Source organism: Typopeltis vanoorti, chromosome 4 (genome assembly GCF_054136105.1).
Source record: "Typopeltis vanoorti isolate ZY-2024b chromosome 4, IOZ_Tvanoo_1.0, whole genome shotgun sequence".
NCBI classification, from domain to species: domain Eukaryota; kingdom Metazoa; phylum Arthropoda; class Arachnida; order Uropygi; family Thelyphonidae; genus Typopeltis; species Typopeltis vanoorti.
In genome coordinates this window covers 159,954,792-159,971,741 of record NC_143552.1, presented here as the reverse complement: position 1 = coordinate 159,971,741, position 16,950 = coordinate 159,954,792, and the positions used below count along the sequence as shown (strand labels likewise).

Below are 16,950 nucleotides of genomic sequence, written 5' to 3'. Positions count from 1 at the left end.
CAACCGGTCTCTATGCTGTCTATAAAGCTTCTCCTTTACTTACTTTCGTTTTCCAATCAACTACGTTCCTTCTTCTCGCCAAAATCTGGTTCTAACCAGTTCAGTTTATATCCACTGGGTTCTCTGTTTATACACAGTAGCTCATGTTCTCAGCACGAGCTAACTAAAATAAACTCCATTTCTCCTTCAGCAGCTAATCAAATTCAATCAGAAGAATTACATAAAATCACTCTTACATACAGAAATAAAAAAGATATATCACAATTTATATAATAATTTTTACAGAAGAAACTAAATATAATGAATGACATATTTATATAAAGTACTTTCATTATTATTACATATCTTAAGATTATATAATTAATTAGCAACAAACAAAATTCAAAGCAATTATATGAATAACATTATAAGCAAGAGACTAACAACAAATAATATTTACAAGTCTTGCTTATGACATGGTGGATTATGTTAAATGTGAATGAGGTATTAAAACATTAAATATCTTCATTCACAATTTAACAGTTTTATGATGAATGGAGTAAGATATGAACAACATTTTCCCTCTTCTCACAATGCACTTAGCAAATGGAACAGATCACATGTCGAATCAGAGGATGGTGAAAATAAAAGTTGCTGTGGGGCTTACTTCATGAGTATTGGTAGATGAATGGGGATAACATAAAATTTGCTGTGGGTAGATAAAAGGGGGATTTCAGTGGGACGGCGCTGAGATACCAATTCAGTTGCCCACAGTAAATCAGAAAATGATACCTTTATTTGTTTAATAAAAATTAAAACTTTGTTCGGTGATGATACACTTTTAGTATTTTACTTCCAACTGTATGTTTCCATATGTATTCAAAACATACTTTTAAATTTATTATGTTATACAAGGCACAGTTTTTCCAAAATGTTGGTAATCCAATTGTTAAATTCTGAATGAAAGAGAATTTATTTCGTAATTATTTCATTCAGATTTAATGAGTAACAACATTCCCGGAGCTAATTTTTGTGCATCAGAGAACAGACAGCTGATTGTAAATTAATGACACCGTTTATAATTCAAGTATTTTTCTCTATCCGTTTTACTGTTGTTGGTCATTGATAAATTTACCAGAACTTAAAAATATGTGAACCTTGTGTTAATGTGTAACTGTCTGAGTCATAATGCAAGCAAAGTAATCAGATTAAGCATTGAAGACCTGAGGCGAACACGTGCACCACAGTTGAATTGCGTGTGGAAGTTTCCGGCGTAGCATGCTGGGTGAAGAGGCAGCACTGGGTGCTGGAGAAGTTAGGTGATGAGAGCAAAAAAAAAGAAGAACGTGACATAGGAAGAAAAACATCGCACCTCGGATATATAGGGCTTGGCAGCACCAGCTTGGGGTTTTTTCCTTTTTCTTCGTTCTACAGATTTGAGTGCAGGATTCCCAAGGAAAGTTGCAGGAGCGTGCGGACATGTAGTGAGGCAACCCACCGGTCAAGCAGCAGTTCAGGGAGTACAGACTTCGGTCTTGTGGAAGACACAGCGCAGACCAACAAGTTATACTGAACCACTTGATCCGATAGCAGCACGCTAGAATAGCTTACATTGAAGGAGGAGAGCCATATCCAAGCCCACCATAGTCGAACAAGAAGAAGGCGAAGTAATCCTGGAGTCCCTGATAATGTTGAAATTTTGTTCTATTAAGCTTAAGTACTAAGAGGGATTATTCGTGTTTGTAAAAGGAACTTTCTAGTTAATCAAATTTCATTAAAGGAAAGGACTTTAGGGCTAAAACAAGGAGAGAAAGGGGGGAACCATATTTTCTAGAAAAGAAAGTTGTATAGAATTTGTTCATGCTTTGTGGAGTATTTAGTTTGATAATTCATTAGCCTCAGGAAGTGTTGATTCCAACCATAATGTTAAGCTATAGGTTGAAACTCTAATTTAGATTCAATTGAGACTTTGAGGCATGTAATGTAATGTTAAGGGTGAATTTGTATTGCTTAAGTAATTGAATCCAACTTGAAGGATAATTTTGATTTTAAACTAGAATTTAATATCTGTACTATGTCTGATTTGATGAATAAATGTCTTTTTTTTGTTAATCTAACAACATACCTGATTTTGATCCTATTGCATCGCTCATAAAAGCCAGAACTAATGTGGAGGTTAAGACATAAGAGTAACTACGACATGCAAATGAAATAAGTTTTGTATGATTTAAGTACTCAGCAAACTAATCAAGGAATTAAGTAATAGTGCACATTTCTGGACGCTAATTCTCTGATACTGAGATACTCTCTTGTCTAGAATTTAGGATGGCGCAGCACAAAAATATAAATTTTTCCTAAAATCGAAAAGTGATTAGCACTAGAGTCAAAACAAAGGAATTGCCACTACCCAAAGGCAATCCCATTGTCTTCCAAACTTTGTACACTCTTCATTAAATTAACTACGAATCTATGACTTTCATATATACCGAAAAACTATCGGCGAATCCAAGTGTAAATGACCACTTGGTAGTACAACACCAAGGCAACTCGAAGCAGAGGTGGAGCAAGCTCCCTCACTATCCTTGATATTTTCTCATAATGTAAAAACACAGCCCCTAGGGGATGTAATACTGTAATTACATTATGAGGAGAGGTCACTACCCAGACCGGTTTCAACTTTTTTTTTTTTTTGAGGTCTCATCAGTGAGTAGGTAGACCTGGAAGATAACAAGGTTTAAGTGAAAAGAACTTACATACCTTTACTATACGAATGCCATAAAGGTGTGTTTGCATATTATAACATAAATTGAGGTTAAGGGAGCTTGCTCCGCCTGTGCTTCGAGTTGCCTTGGTGTTGTAATACCAAGTGGTCATTTACACTTGGATTTGCCGATAGTTTTTCGGTCTGGGTAGTGACCTCTCCTCATAATGTAATTACAGTATTACATCCCCTAGGGGCTGTGTTTTTACATTATGAGAAAATATCAAGGATAGTGAGGGAGCTTGCTCCACCTTTGCTTCGAGTTGCCTTGGTGTTGTACTACCAAGTAGTCATTTACACTTGGATTCGCTGATAGTTTTTCAGTATATATGAAACTCATAGATTCGTAGTTCTCGATCTTAGAGTTTTGCTTACTGGCAGTTGAACAACAAGGGATTTGTATCTCCTTAATTATTATTAAGGATGCCAGAAAAGCCGTTTGGCTTTCAATTTATATTAACATATAGTTGCGAGTCTTGGTGTTTAACAACAGGAAACACAAATAAACTAGAAACAATTGAAATGAAATATCTTAGGAAAGTGGCACAAAAAACAAGACCAGACCGAATAAGAAATCAAACTAAAAGAGACAGCCTTCAAGTTGCACCTCTGAACCAATTCATAACACAAGCCCAAATGAGGTGGTTGGACATCTTAATCGAATGGGAGAATAGCAAAAACAGTATACGAAAGCCAGAAAATAGAAAAAGAAACATAAGCAGACCCAGGAAAGGTTGGCAAAAGGAAATTAAAGAAAAGTTGGAAAAGAAGGGAATTAACTGGAAAGAAGCAAAACAACAAGCCTTGACAGGATGGCATGGAAACCTCTTTGGCAAAATCTCGACGCTTAAAAGCACGAGATCATGGACGAAGAAGAAATGGGTTGGCTAAGAAGATTACTTGGAGCATCTCTGCTGGATAGACTAAGAAATGAAGACATAAAGAAATGACTAAAATAAGAAATAACAAGAGTAGACAAAATCCAAGAAAGAACAAGAGTAGACAAAATCCAAGAAAGAACAAGAGTAGACAAAATCCAAGAAAGAAGACTGCGATGGTTTGGCCATGTGACCAGAATGGGAACAGAAAGATTACCAACTAAAGCCCTGTATACAATGATGAAAGGTAAAAGATCCAAAAGGCAGCCCAGAATAAGATGGATAGACAAAATAAAAGAGGACCCGAAAACCAAATCACAACAAGCGACATCAAACTGGACAGAATTGTTCGGACTCCCCAGGGACAGAGAGAAGTAGAAAGAGTACATTTGACCTCATCGTCATCTTCCTTCCATCATCTATGATGGAAGGAAGAAAGAAGAAGCTAAAAACTGATGATGATGAGGTTTGGTTTACAAATCCCATTTAAATAAATGCTCTGGTACTCCATTTATTTATTATTTAAAATTAAAGATTTTATACAAATTAAAGATTTGTATAATGTCCCACTTGCAGCATATAATAGAATTTTGAATGGCTTTTCTAGTGACATCCTGTGTATGTTTTTTCAGATCTACAAAGTTCAAAATCTTGATATATTCTCATGATTTCTTCACAATTTGTGTTCAACTAAAAAATCTAGTTCAAATCATCATCACTATTTGGCTTGAACTCCATTTGTTCTTTGAGTATCTCTTCATCAATTTTTCTTGGTCTATTCTCGAATACGCTTAGATAAATCTTAACTTGATCACTCAGTCTGGAATTCTCATGCTGTTTTATTTCCCACTTTAAAGATGAGCAGTATGAGGGCTCTTCTATCCAATCCTTTAAAATGTGACCTTCTGAATTGAGCAGTGTAAACAGTATGAATCTTTTATAGCACCATACATAATTAAATATCATCTGCTCCAGCTGTGTCTTTCTAGTTTTTGATGGTCTTTTCTAACACATGCAGTCGAATGTATACAGGTAATCCTCGACTTAAGACAATTCGTACTTACGACAGCCAAAATTATTATTATTAAAAATTCTCTAATTTAACTTTGCGCCAGCATATACATACATATATCACATTGCTTTTGTATGAGCATTGCAGTGTCGCCATTAGTCAACAAGCAAAGCATATCACCAATATGCAATAGCCTCTGCTACGATTCATCCACTTCTAACTTATCAGCCTTTGTCACGTTAGTTGCTAATCGGCAGTTGAAGTGTTTTCATTTTTCTCTTGTTGCAATTTTTGTATCTTGTCGTAACTCTATCATGTCCAGTAAGAGAAGTAAAACTACTGATGAAAATTCCAACATAAAAAAGAAGGCGAGGGAAGCTTTTTAAGTTCAGATGTTAAAATGAAGGTCATTAAAGCACATGACAAAGGAAAGAAAGTCAGTGAAATAGCACAAGAAGAAAAACTATCGCATTCAACTGCTTCAATAATCATAAAAGATAAATCAAGAATAATGGAGGAAGCTAAAGGGGCAGTTAATATGAAATGTATAATTTTAACGAAAAAAAGAGAAGGGCCAATTCATGAAATGAAGAAGCTTTTAATGATATGGATAGATGATCAAATCAACAGAAACAACAATTCCCCTCAGTTTGTTTACGATTCAAACAAAAGCACGTAGCCTATTTGACAATTTAAGGAAACAACAAGAAGATAAATATGACAAGGATATATTTAATGCTAGTAAAGGTTGGTTTTATCGATTCAAAAGCTGATTTAACTTACATAATATATGAATAACGGGAGAAGCTGCTAGTTCCAATTTTGAAAGTGCCGAAATTTTCAAGAAAAATCTGAAAGAGATGATAATAGATGAAGGCTATTTGCTAGAGCAGATTTTTAATGTAGATGAAACCAGACTGTTCTGGAAATGAATGCCAGAACGAACTTACATTCACAGAGAAGCAACATTGATGCCTGGTTTTAAGGCATTTAAAGTAAAACCATTTCTTGTTTACCGTTCACAAAACCCCAGAGCTTTGAAAAACATTGACCAGAATAAATTGCCGGTTTACTACAGGAGTAATCCTAAGGCTTGGACGACAATTGTTTTATTCGAAGACTGGTTCTTAAATTGTTTTATTCCAGAAGTGAGTGTCTACTGTCTTGAAAAAAACATTCCTTTTTCAAATTCTACTGCTGCTTGACGATGCTCCAGGACATCCTCTTCACATCGGCGATCTGAATGAAAATATAAATGTGATATATCTACCGCCCAATACAAGAGCTATGATTCAATCTATGGATCAAGGTTCGATTGCTACATTCAAGACATATTATCTAAAAACTACATTTTCTCAAGCAATAACAGCAATGGACAACGATGTTATAACATTACGCAATTTTTGGAAAAATTAGAATATTAACCAATGTATCCAGAACATTGGAACTTCATGGAAGGAAGTATTGGAACAATGTATGCGAGGAATTTGGAAGAAGTTACTATCGCAGGAGACACTCGAAGAGTACAATGAGCATAGTATGTTAGAACAAATTGGTGAAGAAATCGTTGAAATTACAAGAAAACTGTATTTAGAAATAAATATTACCGATATAGAAGAATTAGCAGATCACGAAGAAGGTGAACTGACTGATCAAGACTTGATTTTCCAAAACGAAAGAGGTGTAGAAGAAGAAAGGAATAACGAGGAAGATGAAGAAGAGAAATCGTTAAAAAAATTTACTGTAAAAGGATTAGCTGAAGTATTTTCTAAACTAAATCAAGGACTTCAGCTACTCGAAAATATGGATCAAGACACTGATCACTTCGCCAAATTCGAGAAGCAGTCAGATGTTATTGCGAAATATATGAAGGAAAAAACACAACAGACAACATTAACCAATTTTCTGATTAAAAAAGATACTCCCAATCGAGAGAAATAACCATATCATCCAAATAAGTGACAGTTACTCACCTGTTTAATTAAAGACACTGTTAATAAGTTTTTTTGTTTATGTTAAGTAATATTTAAAGGGATTTCAAATTAAAGTAAGTGCACCATTTTTGATATGTGTTTATGTATTTTTTTCTTAAATTTTTCTTTCTTAATTTTGTATTTATGTATTTGTATGTGCTAATAAATAATTTATAAATGTTTATATAAGTTTATACATTTTTCAGCGTTTTAAGTTATATAAATGATATAGTAATTCGAGGACTACCTGTATATATATCTACCCTATAATATAAAATAAGCCTTTTTTTGTAACGTTTTAGTGTCACGTTTTTTGTCAAGTTATTTGAAACTTGACACTCAGGGGCTACCCTGAGTGTCGAGTCTTCAAAATTCGAGTGATCAGAATTCAAGGAGAACTGGCCTACCAGTCCGGAACTCGGGGGTTGAGCACCGCAGGCACCAGAGCCCCCCCCCCTAGTATATATATATATCAGTACATTTCACAAGTATTTTCTATCACTCTTTATATCAGTGATAAGCTTCCTCAATGATCTCTATTACATTGTGCCACTTTTGTGATATTACATTGTGCTACTTTTACACATAACTTTGTTCTTTTACATGTTTTAAAAAAAAATGAAAATAAGGAATTCAGCATTTTCTGGAGAAAAATATACTTTCTGATAGTAATTTTTGTACTGTAAAGAAATTTTGCTGAGTGTTTTACAAATAATGTTTTGGTACATCGTTCTTGTGTTCTATGAATATTAAACTATACTCTTTATTGTTATCACTCTAATAAAATGCTTGGAAAACAGGGTTATTCTCAATATATATACCCTCTCTTTTACTGCAGAATTAAAGAACTTTTAGAACACACAGCTTGCAATGCCAGCTTCTTTTTACATACATTTTCTCCTTGCTTACTAAACTTGCCAGTTTTCTTGCTTATGTTTTGTCCTGCATGCAAACCACTGACTATATCTCTTTCTCAGAACACTTTCTTCCTGTGTGATTCGTGCCTTATTTCATTGTAAAATGCATTTTACACCTGTTTTGTCTTAACTCTAAGAATGTAGCCTAAACATGGCAGTTGTGAAATGACCTTATATCATTTTACAGGCACTGCTGTAATCATAATACCATGCTCTGTAGTTCTACATAACCTATCTCATCACTGGGCCATGTAACTTTCTGCCCACCTCCCATGGAAAAACTATATTCTTGCTTGCTCACTCACTCACCAGAGGAAACAAAGACTCTTCATTTACTATAGCATTCTGAGCCTCCATAGCTTAGTTGGTATAGACGAGCTCTTTGGTTGGAAAGACCAAGGTTTGAATCCTGCCTATGATGCAAAGAGTCTTGACCAGATCTTTTCAATGAAATGGTGAGTTTTTCAGTGTGATATGTAGATAGAGGGTTCCCCTCCTGGAAACTCGGATTTTTTGTCCCTCAGAACAGGCAAACTGGTCCTACAAACACAGCCATACATACATACTTGCCCTTAAGAGATGCAACAGAGGCATGATGTGCCAGCTGCATTAATTTGTCATTTGTCTAATCAGGGGAATGTACCTGTCCAAAGGGATGGATGAGTTGAAGAAAATCACCAAGTCCAACATTTTCTCATTTCCTCTATTACATTCTATTACATGCTATACTAAGAAATGGTCCTAAGTGAAAGTCAGTTTTCCTCTATTTCGTGTTACTTTCCTATAAAAATGAATTATGTTCTCATGATTAAATTTTCTCATGGTGAACATCTGCTTGCTACTGATTTTATTTGGCTAACCATCTTGTAATTTCTCTCCTCAACATTTGTGATCCTATACCAAAGCTTGCCAGATCCTGTTTACCCTGACTTCACACCATACAGTCTTAAAGACATTAATAGTGCAGTCCTCTTGAATCTTACTCTGACAGCACACAATTCATCAGCTGGCATTTCCCCATATTTCTTTTACATCCTTTCTGAAAATGCTATATCATTCATATTTTATTCCTGTCAACTGATACTTCTATGTCACCATGTCTCATTTGTGTCTGCAATTTTAGGACCAACCAATGCAATACAACAAACTCCTCTTCATTATACATAATAATTCTCGAATTTCTTTAGTCATCACAGGAGATCCGCACTAACTATTATTCACACAACACCTGTCATATCTCTCCTTAAACTTAATTCCTGAAAAAGCAAAGCACTCACGACTGTTGCTAGCAAACCAATTCCTCTGATTCACACACACAAATATAAAAACATTTTTATAGTTAAATTTATATGTGAAACTACCGATGTTATCTTTACCTATTCCATTATTAGTCTTAGTCAAACCATCCATTCTCTAGTTTCTCGCATCACTTGTTCTTTCTTCACTGAAGGTACTTAATTTTAGTTTTTAGCATATACGACGCCACTTCAGGTGATATCCCTTTTTCAAGTGCAGACTGTCATTTTCTCCTGAGCACTCTCGATGATAGTGCTATTTACAGACCCCTATTTCTCCCTGATACAACATGAATGTTTACTTAACAATCTTTTGAACTATTCACTATTCCTCTCCCCAGATGGCTTTCTGCTGTATCATACATTTCATTCAGACACTTCCCAGTTATCCACAAATTTTTACCCTTTCTTTTTTAGCACATTCTAGACATCATATTGTTTACTATAATTGCTTGTTTCCTCAGTTACTACCACCATTCCTCAGTATCTTTAGAATTTACCTTCATCTTTTACACTTCTGTTTCTCTTCTGCAAACGACATTCACAAACCTCATGCTATTTCATTTATACTTCCCTGCAAGCTAACACAATCATATCCTGCAATCCTAACCTCCTCTCTACTACCTCAAATACACTTTACAATGGCTCCATCATGGAAAACACTTCCACTGGTTTCAATATTTACATTAGCATTCCTTTCTGTTACTCTCTCACTTCCATTCCCTAATGTCTTCTAACATTCTTTTTCATCTTGCACACTTTTAAAATTGTTCCTTAGCCTAATCAACCCTTCCCCTAATTTCATTCACTGCACTTTTTCCTACTTCAGCCATTGCCATACATTTCATTCACATTCTGATCATTCATAACTGCATTTTTGCCTGTCTTATTCTCACTTTCATGATCAGTAATGTGATCATGAAAGTGAGTACTGTTTTTATCACCACCATTTTCTCCCTGTAGTCACTCCCTTTCCCCCTATTTACATTCTCTTTTACCTTACCCACAATAATGCACCTTATTGTTTTATTGCTGTATTTGCCCTGAAATCTATGCATTCATCTGTGATATTAAAATGCAATTACAATGCACTATTCATTGCCACATTCCAATGTTCATGATTTTATTGAATGCATCATATATTAAAAAAAGTCACATAAGTTATATAAGTTCCATTCATCTCATTATGCATTTATACTTGTAAACAGTCCTGTATAAAAGTATATAATCATAGCACTGAAATCCGAACTGCCACTACACACACACACACACACACACACACACACACAAATTTTACTTTTCAATTTCACTATATTTCCACTTTTGGAAATGATGAGTTAGCAGAAGCATAAAACAGACAATAGTAATATTTTATTGTAAGAAGTGATTCACCATTCACCATCATTATCACTGCCCTTCTGATATTTTATCATTTGACACATTCCTGGAGTCCAAGGACTTATCGTGGCACACACCACATTATGATACATTACCAACTATGCCATTCATTTACTTTGATTAAATAATTCTTATGAAAACTATAATTTACTGGAACAAAGCATCTTCAAATGCACTCCAAAGAAAAAAATATACAATCTAATTATATAAACAACACTATCTAACAATAATACTCACCAGGGGTGCAAGTTACTGACATGAAAACTGGATTTTCATATTCATCCAAAGACATCTGAATGATCTGCTCTGCTTCAGAAAGGATACTTTCTAGTAACAAAAACAAGCACACCATGAAAATTCATTTAACTTAACAACAATGGTAGCTATGCAATACTATATTTTCTTTAATATGCCCATGTTTTTGAATAAGCTGCTTCTCCATTTTGAAGGAAGAAAGAAAAAAAAAAAGAATATAAACTAACTTCCATAATTTAACATAAGTAATAGCCCACATGTTGGGTACATTAGTATATAATTGCAGTATTAAAATTCTAACTGCCTCTTCTTACTGACATATTTGAAATTGTTTTCCAATTCAGGTAAAGAAAAGCTTTCTGATAACATATTTCTCACTGGCAGTGTGATTTCTAATCAGTCGGCACTGAAACTGTAAATTGCATCTCCTTAGTCATCTTAAGCAGAGGAAGCAATGACAACCATGCATGGAAATGAAACCAGTAAAAGTTATAGTTAACCACAAAGTAATTTTTGACAGATTGATTTTTGATTTTTTTTTTAATTGGTGTGCAGGATATTCAAGAACATACAGCATTCAAAAGATGCACAACAATCAAGACTTGAATAACAGTTCTATGAACAAACATAATAATGGTTCAAATATAAACATATAATTAACCAGTTCTGGGTATAAAGTTGTGAAAGTACCCGCATGGATATCATAAATTTATACCTCTCTTGGTGCCAAAAATTAATGAAGGGAACAATTTAAAAAATAAAATAAAACAAGTAAGATGAAATATATAATAACTGAAGGTATGGTAAGTTAAACATAAGCACATACATATGAATCAGATATTCCTTTTCAATAAACTAAGTCATTACTAAGAAATATAATCTTACTATTCAAATCTCAATTTAAGTATATGTACAATTTGGAGAAAAAATATTGCAACATATTCCCCAATGAAGTCAAAAGAATCATTGCAGGAGGTTTAGCCTGACTGCCACAATTCCTACTATATCATGTCATACTGATTCATCACACTCAGGAAACAGCTTATAATCACTCACTCCTGTGTTGATGGAAAAAAAAAAAAAATTAAATAACTTTCACACCTTTTGTTACCACATCATTAGGCAATTTTCTAAGATGACATCTTATTGGTATCTCTTCCACACACACACTGAAAAAATTTCCACTAACATCTGTTTGCCAGGCAAATCTCAATAAACAAGACATCTTGCTTATCACTATATTTCCTGCAACTTACCTCAAACTAACCACAAACCTTAGATTCTATAGTCTGAAATGACCTCAGTTACTCCCTTTTGCAACATTTTTAAGATTTCCATAAGACTTAGCAAACTAGACAAAAATGCACAAATTTGCTGAGATACAAGTTTAGAAAGAGATACTATTTTAAACATGTTAATAACTGCACAGTAGATTTCTGTGAACACACATATATGGTCTTCCTCTGGGTATTTTCTTGCCATCTTGGCATTCAAAACCTGTTTTGTTAGCCTTTCCTAACCCATTCTATTTAAGTGGCCATACCACCTTAGATTATCTTTGCTGGCATATTCTTGAATGCTAATAATGTCAAAGTGCTTTCTAATATCTTCATTTTTAATATGATTCTGTTATTAATGCATTTTTCTCAGAACACATACCTTTGGTCTCAGAGGCTAATGACTTCACATCAATAGCCTTAGTGCATACATGGATAATACTATTCATTATGGGAAGGGCTTGGATAAAGGATGAAACCAAGAATATAATTTCCTGGCATCTTTAATTTATAATATAACCAAGTGGAAAAAACTTTCAGCATTTACCTCTAATCCAGAGACACCTTTTGGCTACTTGTATATAGAAATATGACTTCTGCATTACTTCAGCCTGCATATCACTTTTGGGTCTGGCTCGCACCAATGACACCTCAATTAAGGTTGAACCCCTTCCCATAATAATACATAGCATCGCACACGTCTAAGGATATGTGCATTGCATTATGGGATACTAAAGCAATTGATGTCAAGTCATTAGCGTCTAAGTATGAGTTGCCCTATCACAAAGTTGCTTCATGTGCAAACACTGTTTGCTTACACTTGGATAAAGGATGAAACCAAGAATATAATTTCTTGGCATCTTTAATTTATAACAAAACCAAGTGGAAAAACTTTGAACACTGTCTTGTATACTGCTAGGTTGGATTTTGGGCTAATTTCTCTCTTATTCCATATAAATTTATTCAGCTAGCTACCCACCACACTAGCTTTGCTTATTCTGTTATCTATTTCCAGATTTAACCTGCCATCTTCACTAAAAGCTGTTGCTAATTAGCTTAAATATTTTATTTGTTCTATAGGATCTCCATTCAGAATGCAGCTGAAGTTTTCTATGCTCCTACCCATTTTCTAATTTTTGGTCTTATTATTGCTGATTTTCATGCCAAACTTGTTACAGCTGTTGTTCAAGAGAATCCTGGAGACTTGTACTAGGTGTGATTATATGCCAAACTTGTTACAGCTGTTGTTCAAGAGAATCCTAGAGACTTGTACTAGGTGTGATTAGGAGTACTACAACATCTGCAAAAAGCAAAGAGCTAAGTTTGGCATCTCGAATGCCAATATCAGGCATGATGCCACTTTCTTTCATAATGTGATCCATAAAGATAATGAATAACAGTGGAGATTAGTGCATCTTTGTGTTACTCCTGATTTTATGTCAAACCAACTTCCTGTATTTCCTTCAATTCTGACTTACAACTTAAATATAGATTATGTACAGTAGTCCCTCCCCCCCCCCTTATCTGAAGGGGATACGTTCCAAGACACCACGTGGATAGTACCAAACCCTATATATACAATGTTTTTCCCTATACATACCAATGATAAAGTTTAATTTATAAATTAGGCACAGTAAGAAATTAACAACAATAACTAATAATAAAATAGAACAATTACAAGAACATATTGTAATAAAAGTTATCTGAATGCGAATGGAATCTTAGCAATCCCAGCATACACTTATTATTTATTTATTATTTTATGAAGTCAAGAACTTTCACCTTTTTCACTTAAAATTAAGCACTTCATGGCTTTTCTTTGTCATGTCTGAACTGCAGCATCACTACCTCTTGCACTTTGGGATCATTATTAAGTAAAATGAGGATTACTTGAACACAAGCACTGAGATAATGTGACAGTCAATCTGATAACAGAGAACTACTCAGAATAGAAGGCAATTTAAAACTTATGAATTGTCTATTACTAAAAGAAAGAGCCATACGGCTTCATTTTGGTGATGTAAAATTACATAGGCAAAGTGGATATTAGATCCAACATTATTTCAAAGCTGAATGTTTGTAAAAACTCTGAAAGTTTCGCAAGTTGACCTGAGAGCTTACAAGGCATCCCCGTGTTATCTTAGATTGCCCTACTTGACTAAGTAGCAAGGCAACTCGGGGATGGAGGATTGTATTCTCGTAAGCTCTCAGGTCAAATTGTGAAACCTTCATAGTTTCTACAAACAATCGGCTTTGAAACAGATCTAATATCCACTTTGCCGATGTAATTATAAATTGTTTATTTTTGGAATTTTTCATTTGATATTTTTGGACTAGGGTTGACCGCCGAAAACTGAAACCGCAGATAGAGAACCTGCAGATAAGTGAAGATACTCTGTATAATATTCCATTTTCCCATACAATTTAAGTATTTTGAAAAGCTTTTCCCCTGGAACCTTGTTGGAAGTTTTTTTACTTGGTTATACTATAAATTAAAGATATCAAGAAATAATATACTTGGTTTAATCCTTTATCCAGATAAAAGCAAACAAAGTTTGCACCTGAAGTATTTTCATGACTGGGGCAACTTGGATAAAGAAGTTAATGAATTCACATCACTTGCCTTAGTATCCCATAATGTAAAGCACACATCCTTACTAACATGTATAACGCTACATATTATGGGAAGGGTCACTACCCAGACTGGTTTCGACCTTTATTAAGGTCTCATCAGTGGAAGCCAGACCCAGAGGTGATACTAAGGTTGAAGTAATGCAGAAGTCATATTTTCATATACGAGTAGCCAAAAGATGTCTTCTGCATTACTTCAACCTTAGTATCACCTCTGGATCTGGTTCTCACTGATGAGACCTCAATAGAGGTCGAAACCGGTCTGAGTTGTGACCCTTCCCATAATGCATAGCATTATACATGTCCATAAGAATGTGTGTGTGGGATACTAAGGCAAGTGATGTGAAGTCATTAGCTTCTTTATACGAGCTGCCCGAGTCCTGAAAATACTTCTGGTGCAAACTTTGCTTACACCTGGATAAAGGACTAAACCAAGTATATAATTTCTTGGTATCTTTAATTTATCCTGGCACCTTGTTATATGCCTTTCACAAAGATGATATATTTTGACAACCTCCATTTCGCCTGAACCCAGGCTGTTCTTATCCAAATTTCTTGTCCACAATCTTTCTCAACCACTTTTCAAGTATGGTTGCATAAATCTTATCTGGAACTTAATAGAGAAATTCCTCTGTAATTTTGACATTTAGCTTTATTCAATTTTTTTTTTTTTTTTTTTTTTTTTAATAGATGGTACTATGAGAGCTCTACTCCAATCATGAAGAATTCAACCTTCTGATCAGGCCGCTTGAATTATGCAGTGTATCCACTGCAAAACTTTTATACCTCCATACTTAAGCATTTCCAATCAAATATCATCTACTCCAGCTGCCATTCCACATTTCAAGTTTTTGAAGGCTTTTTCTATCCTGAGTATTGATATGTAAATCCTCTTTGCATTCTTCTTGAAAATTTTCTAGTATGGTTGTGCCACTGCATGTTTTGTTTAACAGTCTTTCATGTCACCTTTATCATCTTTGATTCCTTTTACAGTGCTCTTTCCTCCATTTCTGAGCTTCTTCAATAGCCTCCAGGACATTTTCATGCCTTCCTGATATTTATTTTCCATACTCTTACCAGTCTTCCTGTTACTTTTGTTTAGCTACTTTTATGCCTAGCTTAGATCTCTTACATTTTTCTCTGTATTCTTTTAGGGCATCTGCCGACTTATTTGGTAGGAACTTTTGGTATGCTTTCTTCTTTTCCAGGACTGCTTCTTTAACTTCTTGTTTCCACTGTGGTGTTCTTATTTTTCTATCCTTTTAGACAACTTCACCACATACCTCCCTAGCTGAATCAATGTTTTCTTTAGAGACCGCAAGGTTTGGTTCTTGTTTTCAATCCGTTTAATTTTTCCTCCAATAATGTTTGTATAGTGGGGAGTCTACAATTTACCTGTAAAAGCTACTTAACTTTAATTCTCTTTTAAACTTCCTTACATAGTGTTTTTTTGAATTTGATATCCATTTTTATTGCTCAGTACTAAGTAATGGACACTTCCAATTTCGAATCCTCTGTATACACTCTTGTGTCCTAAACCAGCATAATGATATCACTTCACTATCAACAATGACATAGTCAGTGAGGCTTTTCTTATTTCTTGGGTCTTCTCTCCATGTGAACTTGTGCACATCTTTATGTTGAAATATGTTGTTAGGTCACACCATATTTCAAGTATTATTATATTGGCTTTGTCCTTTACTGCAAATTTTTCCAAAATTTTCCTATATGTCTGTTGAGATTCATTTCCTACTCTGCTGTGCAGATCTCCAACAAGGACTACTTTTTCCATTTTTTTTTTTTTATGTCAGCTGCCTGTTCTAATGACAAAAAATTCCTTCACTTCTTCCTTAGAAGTTTCTGTAGGACCATAGGCACAAATAAGTTTCATTGTGCATTTTCCCATTTCGAAGATTGCCCACATAACTCTACATGAAACAGCCTTCCAATCAAGAAGTTTATCCTCCTGTTTGATGTTGAATGCTACTGCTACTCCTCCCTTTCCTTGATTATTATTGCCTGAAAATAACATCCTATACTTATTATTTAGTAAGATCTCACCTGATTTTGTTTTCTGTTTTGCCAATTATGTCCATGTGGTACTTTTCCAATTCTTCTGCAAGTTCAATTTCCTTTCCATTAACATCCTTATATTGATAGTTTCTCTCTTCAGTACTTCCGGTATTAGGTTTATTCTTCTTTTTCTAGATGTCGAGTTTGAGCTTGTTCCATTTAATACTTTTAGGATGAAATAAATTTTATTTCCAACCTGAATTTCCTCCCTAAAATAAGCCAATTCAGTACATTCCATATAGCACAATTTGGAGCATCTTGAACAATAGTCCTAAAATACGAAGCAATCAAGCACAAGCACAAGTTTGTATTTCTTCATAATTACTCTGAACATCAAGACCGCATCCATCTTATCAAACCTCACAAATCTGGCCTTGCACAACATGGAGTTGAAAATGCTAACCATAGGTTCCACTGGCAAACCACCAAGCTACTACATTACATAGATTCATATATATATATATATATATGTTTTCAATCTGTTTAATTTTTCCTCCAATA

General features: G+C 34.5%; 1 protein-coding gene across 2 annotated transcripts in view; it reads right to left on the bottom strand.

The window, feature by feature from the left end:
- LOC150107797 (huntingtin-interacting protein 1-like) overlaps positions 1-16,950 on the bottom strand; it is a 632,881-nt gene that overhangs the window by 306,323 nt on the left and 309,608 nt on the right. For both annotated transcript variants that reach the window (XM_090392055.1, XM_090392056.1), the window contains one exon: positions 10,451-10,540. In XM_090392055.1, the coding sequence (XP_090248181.1) occupies positions 10,451-10,540 (90 nt within the window). The remainder of the gene's footprint in view (positions 1-10,450; positions 10,541-16,950) is intronic.